This window comes from Thamnophis sirtalis, unplaced genomic scaffold, assembly GCF_051295495.1.
Source record: "Thamnophis sirtalis isolate CommonGarterSnake01/CBP01778 unplaced genomic scaffold, rThaSir2_p1.2 scaffold_4, whole genome shotgun sequence".
NCBI classification, from domain to species: Eukaryota; Metazoa; Chordata; class Lepidosauria; order Squamata; family Natricidae; genus Thamnophis; species Thamnophis sirtalis.
Genome location: NW_028261384.1, coordinates 125,231,238 through 125,249,926, shown reverse-complemented (window position 1 = coordinate 125,249,926; position 18,689 = coordinate 125,231,238). Strand labels below are relative to the sequence as shown.

The 18,689-nt window shown below is 41.5% G+C and overlaps 2 protein-coding genes across 2 annotated transcripts in view; both read right to left on the bottom strand.

Moving 5' to 3' along the window:
• The window catches only part of LOC106549926 (ribonuclease), a 22,518-nt gene extending 13,263 nt beyond the window's left edge, over nt 1-9,255 (bottom strand). The window contains exon 1 of the mRNA XM_087714121.1: nt 9,183-9,255. The gene's annotated coding sequence lies outside the window, so the exon portion shown is untranslated. The remainder of the gene's footprint in view (nt 1-9,182) is intronic.
• Nucleotides 5,495-18,689, bottom strand: part of LOC148046398 (C-type lectin BpLec-like) — a 27,737-nt gene continuing 14,542 nt past the window's right edge. Inside the window, exons 4-6 of the mRNA XM_087714716.1 lie at nt 9,185-9,321; nt 6,359-6,478; nt 5,495-5,737 (exon numbers count right to left, since the gene is read on the bottom strand). Coding sequence (XP_087570842.1) covers nt 5,670-5,737; nt 6,359-6,478; nt 9,185-9,321 — 325 coding nt within the window. The 3' untranslated portion in view covers nt 5,495-5,669. The remainder of the gene's footprint in view (nt 5,738-6,358; nt 6,479-9,184; nt 9,322-18,689) is intronic.

Below are 18,689 nucleotides of genomic sequence, written 5' to 3'. Positions count from 1 at the left end.
CTATTTTTATGGTAAATACGAATGGTGGGGAAAGAATGGTTGTAATAACCTGGGTTTTTAAAAACCAAAATGCAGTTTTGTAGTCCAAATTTTAAACAGCTGAATCTTATATTCTGCTACTATATACATAAAATTTCTACTGCACTCATTCCCATAAATTGCGTATGATATGATGTCTTGCAATTTTTTAAAAATTTAATTTAATTTAATTTTGTAGCAGTGAGCTACAAAAATTTTCACTTGACCATTTGAGGGAAATTGCTTGAACTTGTTAATCACAGCCAGTATCTAAGAACTGCCCACTTCTAAACTCTTCCAGCTAATCTGTATAGTTTGTCATCCCAAGAGGTTACTTAACTTTTTAACATATGTTCATGTGTTTTGTCAACAGAAAAGGCGATGGAGATGGGTTGATGATTCTGCCTTCAATTACAATATGTGGAGGGCAGGTGAGCCAAATAACGCATATGAGGAAGAGCACTGTGTGGAGCTAACATCTGATACTAGTAAACCAACACTTTCTGGTGGTTCTTGATGAACCATGTTTTCAAGCCAGGGCCATCAGGAAAACAAGGTTTTGTTCATTTAACTTTGAGTTATCCCATAAGTCAGAGGAATGGAGCTCATATATTTCATGGAGTTTTCCATAATTAGCTTTCATTGAAGGCAAAGCTGGATAACTATTCTCCAGATGCAATTTAATCTTTCCAAAACTGGTACCCACCAGATGCATTAGAGTATACCTTTCAACATCAATGGAGTACTGAGAGTGGATGTCCAACAAACCTGGAAAGCAACGGAATGGAGAAGACTGGAGAAAGATCCCACTCCTCCACTCATCTCCTCTTCCCTGAATCTTAGATCTCTTTCTATAATGAACTTTACAATGACAATTCATTTTTGGGAAGTGGCAGGAGGGAGAATATCAATAACTGTGTTCAGTTCTCAATTTATTATCCAGATGTCAGTTGCTTTGCTTTTCATGGGAAAATCCATTGGAGCCAGTGGAAATTTCTCATGCAATTTAAAGAATGGTAATATTCTCCAAATTGCTGTTGAAGGAATTAAGGAGTTACTTCCGTCATCCTTGGCATTTTAGGTTTAAAAAAGTGGAATGGTTGGTCCTGTGACAGATTGAATGCCTACATCTGTAAGTACCAGCTGTAGAACCATCTGGAAAAACAGCGGCTGGGATGCAACTAGAATCAGCTACGAAATGCCTGCAGATTTGATTGACACCCTGTTGATTTTACTGCCTCTGAATCATTCAGAATGAAAGATCAGATCTCCCTTCCTATCCACATTTCCTCTTAGAATAGACAACTTCACCATGATGCTCTTCTCCTGATTTTTTTCAATAGCAAATGTAATATGAATAAATTTTTAATGCATCTTTTAGAGTCTTGATGGCAAACCTATGGCACGTGTGCCAGAGATGGCATGCAGAGCCCTCTCTGTGGGCACACGCACCATTGTCCACTGCTTTTCTGGTTTCCGGTGCACTCATATTTACTGGCCACCTGGTCTTCACAGGCACTGGAGCATTAGAAAGCTTCCCCAAAACAGCCTGAAAACAGCCAAAAAATAGGAGAGAATGACAGAGAGGGAAAAGAGAGAGAAACAAATCAGAGAGGGAGAAGGGAAAGAGAGAGAGAAATGAAAGAGCTGGAGGGAGAGAATGAGAGAGAGGGAAAAGAGAGGGAAACAAATCAAAGAGAGAAAGAGAGAGGAAGGAAGAGAAAGAAAGAGAAAGAAAGAAAACTTATGACCACAATTATACAAGAACATTGTTAACTGAGTTTCACAACATTTTACAAGTTGGCCATGCCCATCTGGTCACATGACCACCAGTCCACACCCACCAGTATGTGGTAGGGAATTTTTTTGGATTTCACCACTGATCATACGTAAGTCACTGTTTTCAGTGCTATCGTAACTTTGAATGATCACTAAAACAAATGGTTACAAGCTGAGAATTACCTGTAGCATATTTCTTTCTTTAAAAAAACATTTTATTAGGTTATAAGATAAGATACAAAATACAAAATAGGAAGGCACAGTGGGAAGAGAAGTGAGAAAGGGCCGTGAAAATGATAAAAAGTGTTGACTTCAAATTCCCCTCTGTTACAGTTCAGTAAAGCATTAAAATCAAACCACAACGCTTTGCTTTTTCATAATAATATCAATTAGCCATTTCTATAAGCATCTATCAATCTAACTGGTAAAACTCAAAATCACAGTTTCATTTTTTTCCCCACCTCAAGCACAAAGTTCAGAAGCGGTCTCCATGTGGAAACAAATGTACTAATATTCTTTTCTTTAATCAAAATGATCAATTTGGATATTTCAGCAAACTCCATCAGCTTCTGCAGCCATCCGTCCATGTTGGGAATTGAAATGTCCTTCCATTTTTCTGCATACAGTAGTCTTACTGCTGTTAACATATATAAGATCAAAGTTTCAATTTTTTTCTCTAAGTCTATTTTTTTAAATTAAAGCCAAAAGAAAAGTTTCTGCTTTCAACTTTAACTTTGTTTTAAGAAATTTCTGTATTAAAATATGAATCTTACTCCAAAATTTCTTTGCTTTGTCACATGTCTACCACTGTAGGATATTTCTTAAAAGGGATACAGCAGGAGGCACAGAAAAACCTCAGCCTGGCCACAAATAGCCTAAAAATTTTCGCTCTTCTGGAAGACACTTAAACCTCCTTGGGATATCAGAGATCCCATTTAGCCATCTATGAAATATTTCCTTTTGGGTTTGGATGATAGACACCGACTGAATGGAGATTTATACAGCCTTACATTTTTGAGGAGTTTTTGAAATTCTCCTCCCGTTCATTTAATAATAGCTATGTGCCTGGGTCTTCATCCATGGATGAATACAATGTTTCTTTGGAAATAGGTGTTTTGTTTTATGGCTTGGATGCCTCCTGAGAATCTACATTCTCTATGCATATATATGCTTTACTAGCTTGATACCCATGCTTCGTGATGTGATCAGGCAATGCAGGAGAAATCCGCTTCACTCAGGTTACAATCTCTTGGCTCAGTGATAGTCAATTGGAACACATAAGGGAATATTAATCTTGCCACCTTGAGTCCAGAAGCAGTTCCATAGGTGGAAGGTGTAAACATTTTGGTAAAGTGCTGATGTTTAGTACTGTTAGGAGCCCCAGACTGTTCCTGAGCGAAGGAGTGGAATGCCTGCCAGTTTGAACTGAGGTAACGGAATGTGCAGCAACTGGCAGTTGGAACAAAGTTCTTTTCAGGTGGGGAGGAGGAGCAGAACTGCTTAGCATCAGAACGTGTTAATTACTGTATAAGAAATACTAATAATCAGATGGTCATTTTAAAAAATCTTTCCTTAGGGAGCACCTAAAAGCCAAGAGGAACATATGTGCCAAATTTCAAATTTGTAGGCTTTAGTGATGAGTGAGTGGTATTTGACACGCACACACACACACACACACACACACACACACACACACACACACACAGACACAGACACAGACACACACACACGGCTTGTGTGAATAATGAATGAGTAAAGTCTCATCATTGGAGGTTTTTAAGAAGAAATTGGACAGTCACTTGTCTGAAATCTCCTGCTTGAGTAGGAGGATGGACTAAATGACTTCCAGCTCTAGTCTGATTTATCTGGACTCTTAGTCCACTTGAAACTTTCCAGAATCAAAGTAGTAATAACCCTTTTGCTGTTTATTCAAAAATATTGTAGATTAGATTTAACACTTATCTGGTTAAGAATTGAAGGACCTTCACCTTATGCAGTAAACCCCGCTGATGCAAAGATTCCTAATAGCTGAAAGCAGTTAACAAACCATTTGTGGAAATGATTAGAAAAGGAAATCGGTGTCGTTAAAAGTACATATTGTTGCTTGATTGACATGGTTATTCCTCATCTCCAAGAACTCTAAACTTTCCCAGAGACCACAGTTTATGATCGCCCCACAAGAAGTAAGAAAAACTATCTGGAGCACTTGTCTGGACTGGAATTCTGTCTGGAGAGGAATTATGAATAGCTGGTGTTTCCTTGTCAGCACTTCATTTTACCGCTGTCAACTCTGTTTTTAGCCAAGTCATCTTCAGTTCACCTTTTGTTCCCCAGAAACCAATGCTCTTTGCTTTTCATGAAAAATTCAATGGAACCAGTGGAGATGTTCCATGCAGACTGAACTGGTAAGAAGAGAATGATTTATGATAATGGCTTCCTGAAGTGATGCTTTACTCCTGGGGACTATATGAACAAGTCCATATACTTTTCCAAAAACATTTCAGAAGTAATTTGCCATTTATTTTCTTTCTCGATTTTTGACTTCCCAAATTAATGGACCTTCCTAATCAGGCCAGATTTTGTTTAGTTTTTCAGGATAAGTCAAATTCAGGATACTCCCCAATGGAACTAATCCCTGTAATGCTATCACTATAGGTCACTCTTTCTATGGCATGCTAATTTTTTGTAACTTAATTGAGCTTGTCCTGCAAGGACAATTAATAGAATGAATTGAAACTTTATTTCAAAACAAAGCAGCTAATCTATTAGCCACATGGCACTCTGCTTCTGGCACTCTGCTTCTCATTTGTCCTTGAAATATATTAGGTGCCAAACTTTGAAGTCAATCCTAAAAGTTTTCCAAAAACTCAGAGTTAGAATTAAAGAGAAATTGTTGAGAAATGAATAGAATAGAATAACAGAGTTGGAAGGGATCTTGAAGGTCTTTTAGTCCAACCCCCCGCTAAGGCAGGAAACCCTACACCGATCAGACAAATGGATATCTAAAATCTTCTTAAAAATGGTTGAGAAATGAACAAATTTTATAGGAGGTGACCTGATTCTTTTATTGCCTTTCATATAAGTTAGAATCACAGAATCAGAAGGATGGAAGGGACCTTAGAGGTCTTTTAGTCCAACACCCAGCCCAAGGCAGGAGTCCTTGTACCATCCTGGACAAATGGTTTGTTAGAATATTCATGACTGGGAGAGACATGGGAACAAGGTCAGCCAATGAATAGGCATAGCAAATAAGTCAGCCAATGGGAACTTAAACAGATATGAGTCTGTGCACAGAATTGAAGCAGAAACTTAAGAAAGCAGTCTGCTGCTCGGAGAAGTAAACTAGCAGTCTGTCTGGGCTTGTGTGCTGAAATGAAACTAACTGCTTGTGTTTGCCTGTAACTCTCCTGCCTTGTGTTTACTTAGCAGAACCACCTGTTGTTATTGTCATCTTGACATTTTTGGACCCCCTTCTGCCATGATGCCCCTGGGGACCAACATGTGTTTTCTCCCCTCTCTTCCATTCATTCCTTTTATTCCTTTCTCCTGAAACACTGGATGAAACTCTTAGATTCGATGCAACCAGTATAACTGCTTCCACCCTCTTGAATGATAGAAATACACCCAGAAATGTAGTATATATGTGTTGCATAAAATTTATTCATATTGCATTTGCTACTGAGAAAAGTCAGGAGACGAGCATCGTGGTGAAGTTGTCTATTCTAAGGGGAAATGTGGATAGGAATGGAGAAGATCTGATCTTTCATTCCGAATGATTCAGAGGCAGTAAAATAAACAGGGTGTCAGTCAAATCTGAAAGTATTTCGTAGCTGATTCTAGTTGCATCCCAGCTGCTGTTTTTCCAGATGGCTCTACATCTGGTACTTACAGATGTAGGCATTCAACAGGTCACAGGACAAATCATTCCACTTTCTAAAATCTAAAACACCAAAGATAAGAGAGAAGTTACTTCTTAATTCCTTCAACAGCAGTCTGGAGAATATTGCCATTCTTTATATTGCATGGAAAATTTCCACTGGTTCCAATGGAATTTCCCATGAAAAGCAAAGCAAATGTTAACTTCTGGAGAATAAATGGAGAACTGAACACAGTTATTGAGCGGCCCTCCTGCTACGCCTCAAAAATGGATTGTCATTGTAAAGTTCATCACAGAAAGAGATCTAGGATTCAGGGAAGAGGAGATGAGGGGAGGGGAGGGAAAAGGAGAGCAGGGGAGGGGAACTTTTTCTAGACTTCTCCATTCTGCTGCTTTCCAGGTTTGCTTGACATCCACTCTCAGTATTCCGTTGATGTTGGAAGGCATACTCTGATGCATCTGGTGGGTACCAGTTTTGGAAATATTAAATTGTATCTGGAGAACAGTTATCCAGCTTTTCCCTCATGAAAAGCTAATTATGGAAAACTCCACGAAATATATGGGCTCCATTCCTCTGATTTATTGGATCACTTGAAGTTAAACAAACAAAACCTTGTTTTCCTGATGGCCCTAGCTTAAAAACATGGTTCATCAAAAACCACCAGGTAAGAAGTGTTGGCTTACCAGTACCAGATGTCAGCTCCACACAGTACTCCTCATATTTGTTATTTGGCTCGCCTGCATTCCACGTATTGTAATTGAAGGCAGAATCATCAGCCCATCTCCATTGCCCTTTCTGTTGACAAAAGACAGACTGTGAGCACATGTTAAGAAGTTAAGCAACCTTTTACAAACTATACAGATTAGCTGGAAGAGTTGAGGAGTGGGCAGTTCTTAGATACTGGCTGTGATTAACAAGTCCAAGCAATTCTCCTCAATTGTCAAGTGACAAAATTTTATAGCTCATATGCATTATTTAAAAAAAAAATGCAAAACATCATATCATACTCAGTTTATGACAATGAGTGCAGTAGAAATTATATATACATATACGTATATAGTAGTAGAATATAAGATTCAGATGTTTAAAATATGGACTGCAGAACTGCATTTTGGGTAAAAAACCCCAGGTTATTACATCCACTCTTCTCCCACCATAACAAATAGAAATGGAAGGCTGCCTACAATGAACATTTATTGTACTGTCAAGATAAAGTTGTTCCTTCTTCAAAAAGAAAACACACAAAGTGTATGTATACATTTATGTGTGTAGGTATATATACAGTACTTGTACATATGTATGTAGATGTGTTTGTTTAGCTATACTTTAAATGCATTTCTGGTGCATCTCTTTATTATTATTTTCCCAAGGTTTTTATTTTTAATACAAATTATACATTTTGTAGGAACAAAGAGTTTTCTGGGTCTTTTCTTTTACACCCTCTCAATTACATAGTCCTTTTTACGTCATAGTTTTGTTTTCACTTTCTCTTCCATTATTTTCCATCTTTATAGCTATTTTTCTTAATACATAAACAATATCTTCAATTTGCCCCTTTGAAGTTACACCAAATTTTCATTTCTCCATTGGTATATTTTGCTATAAACAGCATATACTCTCTAATTCAATTTAAGCATGGAGAACATTTATTTCAATTTTTTCTATCATTAAATATACAATCATTTCTTTATTTCTTAATTAGTTACATAACAATAACAATCTTACTACTATTCTCTTTAGTTTACTAATGAAACTCTTTTCCCCTTCCTCTTCCTCTTCCCCTTCTAACCATTTTCTCTTGGGCTCCCAAAATCCATTTTAATTCTTTTCCTTCTTCTCCCCCTTTCCCCTAATTTATTCCCCCCCCCACTATTTTTGTAGTGATTGTATCTTTTTTTCAGAGTATTTACATTTATTTTTCTACCAACTTTCCCCAGAGTTTTCCCTGTTCTATTCCTTTCCTTATTATTTTGTGGTTTCTTTTTTGGGAGATCTCCCCCTTTATCTACTTTTCCTGTGACTATAAATCCCAGTGAAATAATCTATCTGCATTTTATTTTCAATTCTTATTTTTTCCACCTTATCTTCCTGTATTTCATTTGTGTCCACTTTTACCCCCTCTTTTCCTATGATTTGTTCTGTATGTTCCCTTTAATTTCCTAGCTTTCCTTTTCCAAATAAAGTTTCACACACACTTTTCAACATCACAAATAATTCATCATACATCCAAATCTCCATTATGCAAGTTTGATTATTTTAACATATTTTTAAATTTTGGTGTTATACCACATTTAGTTGCAAATTTAGGATCTTCCAGATTTTGTGGCTCAATTTTAAAATTAAATTAATTTATGGTGCATTTCTTAATTAATGGGCCCCCTCCAAGCTTTCTTTAGCTTAAGGGCGTTCCTACTCTACATCTTGCACTGACTACAGTGATACCAAGGAAGCTTCTAAATTATGACCAAATAGCAGTGCTAGGTATTTTATCTCTCTCTCTCTCTCTCACACACACACACCCTTTTTTCTGGAAGGAAGGAATCATTCTGACAATATAATAAGAAATATATAAAGAAACACACCTGTACTTTAATAGTTAGAAACATAAAGTAAAAAATACATTTTTTAAATAAAGGCATAGGCTGATTATATATTTTTAATTTAGCTGTCTTGATCTCTCTCATAGATTACAATAGTACACTCCAAAAGCAATTTAAAAGTTATCTTTAATGCTATGTTATGTTATGCTATGCTATGTTATTTTATGCTATGCTATGATATGTCATGTCATGTCATGTCATGCCATGTCATGTCATGACAGGATGTGATGTATTGTATTGTTCTATATTCTACTAGATCATTGGTTTTCATATATATATAAATGTGTAAATAGATATACGGTATATTATACACTCATGTATACACCAATACATAGGGCTGACAGAATAAGTAATAAGGATTAATTTATTTGTATAAATAATAAGGAATGCATTTGCTAAATCAAAGAATTGATATCACTAAACAATTTTAGTAACTTATCACCTTTTCTAACAAGACAACTTAAAATCACTTAATCCCATATTTCATCCTGTATCTTTTAGCAAATAACAAATCTTCCTTACTCAATCTTAACACACTGACATTTTAAAAAATCTATTTTTAAACTTTATTAAAATATTATTTAAACAATGATTACACAAGATTTTTTATCACCTACATGATGTATAAAATGCCACATGAACCAGGAAGCCAGAAAGAACAAATGCTGAAATTTCTTCAGATTGTTCAGGCCTCAACTGTAGTTGGTTTAGCTTATGTTTAAATCCAGCTCTGACTGAATTTATGAGCATCAACAAAATATCCCAGGTTCATAGCTGTATTTTGCCCTCAGCAGTTGACTCATCAAAAATAACAGGAGTCTGTGCATAAAATTACCGAGTGAAGAAAGTAACATGTAGGCAGGATATTTCTTAAAAAAAAAATGAAATGAAAAAAAGTCAGACTCACCTCATTTTCGTCACTGAGGCCTATCCAGACTGAGCTACCACTCTTCTGTTTGTTTTTGATGTATTGAGCCACTAACTTGGACTCTTGGTTGTTGAGAAGAGAGGGGAGATGACAACCCTTGTTGTAGCTCTGGCACTTAGTCTAGGAATGAAATGAAATAAAATTTAAAAAAGACCCCAGAAACACCACGGAGCATCATCCAGACATCATTAAGTGATTCCTATTTGTCTTTGATTTATACAGATACCACCTGGGACTCTTGTCAGTTGGAGGATAGAGGCGAGATGATATCTGGGGCCAAAACTCGTTCCCTCAAGCTAGAAACAGAGGCAGAACAAGAGCGTTCTGACCCAGTCTTTATTCACACTGGATAGACAAAACTAAAAATAATTAGTCACAAATGAAAGTCTTTCCCTCTTATTAAACAGGGCAAGAACAGTCTCTGTTCACATGAGAAATCAAGATAAAAAGTCCTTCAATGATTAAGCCAAGCAAAAACCATTCCTGTTCACACTGGCTGAGGCAAATGCACTAACTATTGTTTCCACCTCAACGACAGAGCAATTAGTCATGACAAACCTGCTTCTGGCCAAGGAATCCGACTTGATTGAGGTACACTGGGAAACAAACGGTTGTCTGTGACAACAGGCCACTTCCAAACCCCTACTATTTATTTCCCAGGCAGGAAGGGGCTGGCTAATGTCTACGACTTCTTTTCCCTCAGAACCGGATTATTGCTTTCCTTTGTTCTCCTCTCCTCTTGTCAAGCCGGCCTCCCTCAGCAACCAAGAAAGAAACCACTTAACTCCATTTCACAGAATTAAGAGTACTTTTACTGGTTATGAAAAGATAGCAGCTAAGCAAAGCAAGATCTGAGGCAAAAGCACACAAAATCATACCTATCAATATGTGACCAAATCCCCTTTCCCTGGTAACCCTCATCCCACTGTCCAATCTGCAAATCCCTTAGGTGTCATGTGAGTTCCATCTTCAAAGAGCATCATCAGGTTGGTATGCATAGGGTGACCAGACGTCCCGCATTTGGAGGGACAGGCACGCTTTATCATAATTTTTCCCGCATCCTGGGCCGTTCCCAAAAGATACCGCTTTTTAATTTTGGCGCCTTCTTTGATCGTTCGCTCCCCCGCCCATCCACTGCTGCTCTCATGGGCAGGGTAGCGTAGCGAGTGAGCGGGCGGATGGGCGGGGGAGCCTGCTCACCTTTCCAGCCCCACTTCCGGACAAGCCATGGAAAAGTCTCCGCCTCGCCCAAAGAGCCACCTGTGTGTGTGGCCCTCCGCAGGGTCTGGAAGCGGTGCCTCTCCGCCAAAGCATCCCTCGCGCACTTCGGGGCCAGCGGGCGAGGCGAGCGCAGCGGCCAGAGACTCCTCTGTGGGACCCCTTCCGGCTCCGTCCGCTTCCCAGCCTGTCCCGGCTCTCCTGACTCCTGGGGCCGCCGCTTCTCCGAACTCACCCAGAGTAAGTGACGGGCGGGGTAGTGTAGCGAGTGAGTGGGCGGATGGGGTGGCCACCACCGGCTGCACTGCAGCTGACTCGTCCCGGGTGGGCTGGGAGGCTTTGGGCATCCGGGCGGGAAGAACCACAAGCAGATGGTGATGGGATCACCGCCCGGGAACCGCTAGAAGCCTTCCTGCCCAACACTTACACTCCCTGGACTTGTTTTGATGAGCATGGGGTGACTGACGGTAGTTTGCGCCGGCCGCACTCGCTCAAACTATCGTCAGTCGCCCCGTGTTATAATCTGGCCATCTTAGGCAGGCAGCTTCTGCCTCGGACCAGAAAAACTGCAACAGCAGCAACATCAAACAGCCTTCACCACCGTAAGTGCCAGGGGAGGGGGAGGGACAGCATTTACTGCCCACATTCCTGCAGAAAAGAGCATATAGGATTCCTACCAATGCCCCCCTCCCCCCGGCGTTTTATCGCCCCAACTTCTTCCACTTCTTTTCGATGCAGGGGTTGGCGAGCCTTGGAAGGAGGAGATCGTGTCGATCTGGGGACGGGCATCGTCGGCCTGCCGCTTTTCTTTGCCACGTTTTTGCAAGCCTCAGCTTTTAAGTCTGGAGATTCTCAGATGGCCCTGAGCTTTGTGTGGTATGTGCACCACTTTTGTGCACTTAAAAGAAAGCGGGGTTTCCTTCCCCGGTGTATGCCTGCCGCCACTTTCCCCGCCTCTGTACGTTCATCGCGTGTGCGCTACAATGCTTTCTTTGAGCGTACTTGCAAATGTGCATGACCCGGAGCTCCCTGTGCCTAGCTGCGTGGCACACAGGCGCAGGCATTCAAGGAATCCGGTGGGTTGTTTTTTTTAAAAAAATGCCGGATTCCTTGAATGCCTGCACATGTGCGCAATGCAGCTAGGCTGGGGGAGCTCCACTTGGGATGACCCGGCTATGGAGGGGCAGCGTCAGCAGCAGCAGCAGTTAGCGTAGCAACCCTGCATTGCTCGTAATCTTGAGGCTCCATGCGAAAGGGCCGAACGCAGAGGCGAGGAGAAGGAGGAGGAAGGGGAGGAAAAAGGTGAGGGTGGAGAGAAGCAGGCAGAAGCAGCCGCAGCAGCAACAACCATGCTGCCCGGGGTGGGCGTGTTTGGCACCAGCCTGACCGCCCGGGTCATCATCCCGCTTCTAAAGGATGAGGGCTTCGCGGTGAAGGCGCTCTGGGGTCGCACTCAGGAAGAGGCGGAAGAACTGGCCAAGGAGATGAGCGTCCCCTTCTATACCAGCCGGATAGATGAGGTCCTGCTGCACCAGGATGTGGATTTGGTCTGCATCAACCTGCCGCCTCCCCTCACCAGGCAAATCGCAGTGAAAATTCTGGGTGAGTCTCCGCAGAGAGCTTGGTGGGCAGCTGGCTGGACTTCTAAGAGGTGGGGGGGAGGAGGGGAAGAACGCGAGTGTGTATATTCCCTCCTTCCTTCAGCCCAACACTCTCGCTGGCATTCTGGCCAGATGAGAGGGACTGCAGAGGGTCTAGGGCAGCATCTTTCCTGCCTCTTCACTTTTCCGTTTGGTCGTTGAAAGTGGGAGCCAAGCTGGGTCATTCCTTCCAAGAGGCAAGTTTCCCATCAAATGGCAAATCCAAGCAGCCGCTGCTGGAAGCCCATCCCATGCCTTCTCCCAACCCCTGCACCCGTTCTCTTAGCTACTTTCTGCCTTGTGATTGCTGTCTCTAGGCTGTCTCTCCTCTCCTATTATTGTGGAAGGTGCCTCATTTGGGGGGGGGGGCAGGCCTTTCTCTATTCAACAGATCCAATATATAGAGTTTTATTTTTTGGCCCTAAAACTATTGTCACTGAGGATGACAGAAATTTCTTCATCATTGCTATTGGCCTCAAGTAGCAAATAATTAAACATGGTTTTAGTGTACTTAGTTAGCCATCTGCTTTTTAACATTACATGGTATCAGTTTCAAGAATGCATGCATTCCTGAAAACTTATAACAAACTTGTTGAAGGGCCTATGAAATATTTTCTAGTTTAATATAGAATAAGTATTCTTAATAAAAGAAAAAGTCATTTTTATTTAATCAATTGCATTCCTTTTTATAATGACATTAATTAACTAAACTGGAAATAAATCTATGTTTTGCTAGAGTTTTAAAATTAAAAAACCTTACATTTTGTTGCTATTATTTTAATCAGAGTTTTGCCAAGTGAAATTATATAATGGTTCCTCATGTCTCTGTAATTTTCTAAATTTCATCCAGAAGTACCACAGAATCTGGCATTTTCAGCAGAATGATGCTGATGCTAATAAAACATCCTGATTTTTGGTGAAAGGATGGAAAGAGGAAGGAAGGAGGAAGAGAGATCTAAAGAGCAGAAAGACAGAAGGTAGATAGGCAAGAGGAAGGAAGGAAGGAGAAAGAATGGAAAGGGAGGAAGGCTAGAAGGAAGAAAGAGGGAGGGAGGGAAGGAAAGAAGGAAGGTGAAAGGAGGAAGGAAGGAAGGAAGGAAGGGGTACTTCCACTTGTAGGCCTGGGACTGAATGCAGGAGAAGTCTCTCCATAGGATCAACTGCTCCTCTGATGACCTTGCCTTTCGGAGAAAGTATGTTATTATGGCTATATATCACTCACACTCTGTATAATTCCCCCTTCCTTATTCCCACAGTAGGATATGTGGGAGGCCTGAAGTTCCAAGGTAAAAGATGGCTTCCAGGTCTGACAGGCTTTTTCCCCCTCAGGAGAAAAACATATCCTGTAACGAGAGTAATGCAGGTTTAAGATTATTCAACTAACCACCTCTCTCCCCCGCCCCTGGGGGGGACCCTTTGGCTTGTCAGGATATTTGTCATGGAACTAAATGTCTGCTTTCACATCCCAACTCTGGACCCTGATAGCTCCAGACCAATGCTGAATGTTTATTCCAATGAACTATATATTGCAAACGGCCCCTATACAGTCTAGAATCTAAAGTTTTCTTCATTTCATATTGGGTTTCTCCTTGCACAATTATATAAGGAGGAAATGGCTGGGTCTGAGGTCTTAACCTAGACCCAAAGGCTGGTTTTAGCCGGCTGCAATGAAAATGGGGTGTATTTTCCCTAAATTGCGGGGGAGGCTTAGCTGAACTGTCACTGGGTTAATTACTTTCACTATTGGGAATGGTCCCAAGAACTTAGGTCCTAGTTTCTTGCTAGGCGGTCTCAACCATATGTATTTGGTTGACAGGAAAACTTTCTTGCACACACGGAAGGGAGGTTGAAGCGAGTGGTGTTGGTCGGCCTACTTTTTATATTCTTCCGCAGCTTCTGGTAGTGCTTTCTTGGTATTCTCCCACCTTTTTTCCAGAGAATCCATCCACTCTGTTAAAGACATTGAGGAGGGGGGTTTTCTCTGGACAGTTCAGGCATGGGGACAAATTCCATGCCACTGGTAACTTGGAAAGGTGTCAATCAATATTCCCTCTAATTTTTTTTCAGTGTGAGTGGAAAAGTATAGTGTTTGAGCGGCACATTTTCATGCCTGAGCACCTGAATTTTTTTCACAGATGTCACCCAAGACAACAATGGCGCCAATGTGTATTTCAACCACCCCAGATTTTTTGGTAGGGGGCACAATGAGGACATCTAGACTGAAACTCCTGGGGTCTCCCAGCCCACCACCTCCAACCTTCCCTGGGTCGCCGCAACTTTTCTTCTTCCCCCTAATCTTCAGCCCAACTCCCTCCCTTGGGAGGATTCTCAGGGATCACACCTGTTTCCCCTCCCCCTTCCCCAAAACACCCCCTGCAGCCTCTCAAGATCCCTTCAAAGGAAGGGTCTCCAGCCCCCTTCACAAAGGGACCCAGTTCCTTCTCTCTCTGTTTCCCTCTCCTCCAGGTTCCGATAGAACAAGAGGGATTATGGTGGGGAGGGGGGCTCTTGGTTTCCTCACCAAATTCAGGGGCTCCCCCATAAGGGACGGAAGCTCCCCTCTTACCTGACCTTCAAAGCCTCAAATTTGAGATTCAGAAGAAAAAGTGAAGTTTCTGAAGAAGCCAAAATCATTTTGCTCAAATGCATTCTTTTCCACCTGGGAACTATCTTTCCTTTATGCTTTCTCACATTTCTTATAATATGTGACTTCAGTATCTTCTTTATCAGCAATTCCTGCAATCTTTCTCACTGTTTTTAGGCTGATGAAATTGTAAACTTTAACAAAATCTAAAATACTGCAGTGTGTTCATCCCTGAGAATGAATGTGTATACAAGTGTATGCATGTATGTGTGTGTGTGTGTGTGTATGTGTGTGTGTGTGTATGTGTGTATATGTATATGTATATGTATACTATATACACACACACACACAACACACACAACACACACAACACACACACACACACACACACACACACACACACACACACACACATATATATGTTATATTTATGCTGATAAATAAATAAAGGGAGACTAGTATAGATCTATTTCAAGCTATTTAGCTCTCATCAGCTAGCCATACCCATGTTGGGAATCGAACCTGTGCTCTATGGGTTTCTGTCTGGATGGTCTCTTGTGACGAGCCAAAGACAGAGAGTGGAAGTGTGACCTTCCTCCCATATTTGGGCATACCAGGGGTTGTGACTTTATATATATATATATATTCGGAGACTTCAGCTTGTCCAGATATATATATATGTAGGTCTCTAGTTGTTCGGGTTTTCTCCCGCGTAGAATTGGAGATGTCTTGGCGACATTTTAAATAACTATCGTCCAGTCTCCAACCTCCCCTTTGTTGGAAAGGTTGTTGAGAAAGTGGTGGCCTCTCAGCTCCGGCGGTCCTTGGATGAAACCGATTATCTAGACTCCTTTCAGTCTGGATTCAGGCCTGGCTACAGCACGGAAACTGCTTTGGTCGCACTGACCGATGATCTCTGGAGAGCCATCCTAGTGCTCCTTGACCTCTCAGCAGCCTTCGATACCATCAACCATGGTATCCTTCTGCGACGGTTGCGAGAGGTGGGGGTGGGAGGCACCATTCTTCGGTGGTTCTCCTCCTACCTCTCGGACAGGTCGCAGTCGGTGTTGGTTGGAGGGCAGAGGTCGACCCCTAGGCCCCTTAAGTATGGGGTGCCACAGGGTTCGGTCCTGTCCCCCCTCCTGTTTAACATCTACATGAAGCTGCTGGGTGAGATCATTCGGCGGCACGGGATAAAATATCATCAGTACGTGGACGATACACAGTTGTATCTATCCGCCACGTGCCAACTCAGTGAAGTGGTTGACGTGATGTATCAGTGCCTGGAGGCTGTCAGGGTCTGGATGGGGGTAAACAAACTTGCTCTCAATCCTGACAAGACCGAGTGCCTTGTGTTTTTCCCTCCCAATAATTGGCCATGTATTCCAACTCTCAGGCTGGGGGGTGAAATTATACGCCCCTCAGACAGGGTTCGCAATTTGGGTGTCCTCCTGGATCCACAGCTGACTTTAGATCACCATTTGTCAGCTATGACCAGGGGGACATTTGCCCAGGTCTGCCTGGTGCACCAATTGCGTCCCTACCTGAACCGGGAGGCCCTCACAACAGTCACTCACGCCCTTGTGACCTCAGGACTGGACTACTGCAACACGCTCTACATGGGGCATCCCTTGAAGAGTGTTCGGAGACTTCAGCTTGTCCAGAATGCAGCCGTGCGAGCGATCGTGGGTGCGCCTCAGTACACCCACGTTACACCTATCCTCCGCGAGCTGCACTGGTTGCCTATTGGTCTCCGGATATGCTTCAAGTTGCTAGTTGTCATTTATAAAGCCCTACATGGTATTGGACCTGGGTACTTGAGAGACCGCCTCCTGCCGATTACCTCCCAAAGACCCATTAGATCCCACAGACTAGGCCTCCTCTGAATTCCATCTGCTGGCCAATGCCGGCTGTCAACTACCCAGAGGAGGGCCTTCTCTGTGGCTGCTTCGGCCCTCTGGAACGATCTCCCTGTGGAGATTCGGACCCTCACCACCCTTTAGGCTTTCCATAAAGCCGTTAAGACCTGGCTGTTCCAGCAGGCCTGGGGCTGCTGAGTTCCATCCCCACTCGAACTGGGTGCTTGTTGAGACCTTTTAAATTGCTTCCGTATTGTTGTTTGTTTTTGTTTCCTTTCCTTTTGTATTGTTCCCCTTCCCTTTCGGTTTTGTTAGCCGCCCTGAGTCCCTTGGGAATAGGGCGGCATACAAGTTGAATAACACCTCTAAACCTCTACTGAATAATTTATTGTTATTTATGATTTCAATAAAGAGATGGTGGGAAAGCTGAACAAAGGGGAAGAGGACCCACATGGTGGATGGGAAAGCAGATAAGGCCTAGAAGTTGTAAATGAAACTCAAAATGATCTCCATGAAATGTGATGAAAGTAACAAAACATACTTTAATAGAAACTTTGCAATATTTTCCCTTAGGAAACAAAATACACAAGTAGAGGTAACTGTGTTTGTGAATAAGGTTGGAATAGCTGATTACAAACCGAGTGTAATCAGTAGTGTGGTTGGGGACAAAGAGCAACACCATTTTTAGTTGTATCGCAACAATAATCATTTCCAAATAATGACAATTTCTTTTCCCTTTTTATTTGGCTTTGAAGAAATCCTGTATTGACCACTAGGCTCCTGTTGTGAGCACTACATTTTAAAAAGGATTTAGATAGACTGGAAAATAACACAATCACAGAATAACAGATAAGGAAGGGTCCTTGCAGGTCTTCTAGTTCAACCCTCTGCTTAAGCAGGAAACCCTATATAATTTCAGACAAATAGTTGCCCAATCTCTTCTTAAAAACCTGTTGGAGCACCTACAACTTCTGGAAGCAAGTCATTACACTGATTAATTGTTCTAATTGTCAGGACATTTCTCCTTAGTTCTAGGTTGCTTCTCTCCTTGGCTAGTTTCCATCTATTGCTTCTTGTCCTACCCTCAGATGCTTTGGAGAATAGGTTGACCCTCTCTTCTTTGTGGCCCCTATTGAGCCCTACTGAGCCCCTACTGAGGATCATCAGTGGACTAAAAAACTAACTTTATGGAGAAAGTTTAAAGGAGATGTCATATTTAGTCTTTAGACAAGAAGACTACAAAGGGCAGAATTTTTCAAATAACTGAATCACATATAGGACACTAAGACATGTTCATTCTCATTTCAGAGTGTAACTGAAGGTAGGCCCCAATTCAATGTTAGGAAAAACTTCCTAACAGAGGAGTTAGACATGAGTGCCCATGTCCCAGGACTATCACAGAAAGATTGTGGATTCTGTTTAATTGAGTGATTCTGATTGACAGAGTTGTATTCATTTTGATTCTTGCACTGAGTAGAAAGTTGGAGTTTATAGGATCAAAAATTGGTTGGAAGAAATAACAAAGGTCAAGTTAGATTGGAAACCTGAACTCTTTTTATTATTTTTTATTAGGAATCATACCGATGAAATACAAAAAAGAAATACAATATCTAATATTACATATACTTACAGCAGCAAGAATCGCTTTCACCCAGAAGTGGAAAAATAAACTAACTCCAAATGAAGATGAAATAATAAAAAAAATTATGGACTGTGCCGAAATGGATAAATTAACGAAAGAAATACAGGGGAAAGAAGAATCAGAATTTTATCGGATATGGCATAATTGGTATAGTTGGATGGAGCAAAGGAATAAAATGAAAAAAATAGAATACTCAAAAATAATAATTATGAGTAAAACAAGGGGGCCAAGATTTGTGAATTCAAATCAGGACGATAGTTGGAAAATAGACTGTAGAATCCTAAAGAAAAAAAGGAAAGGATATGAAACAAAGTTGGGTGTGTGGAAACACCATCCCCAAGAAAACAGGAACTGGGATCCGAAAGAGACACCTATAACAATAGAAAAAGAAAGGAAGGGAAGAAGGAAGGAAAGGAGGGAAGGAAGGAAGTAGAGAATGGAAGGACGAAGGAAAGGAAAGGAGTGGACGGTAGAAGAGAGAGGAAGAGAAGGAGAGAAAGTAGGAGAAGAAGAAGTGTGGTGGAGAGGTAAGGGAAGAAGAAT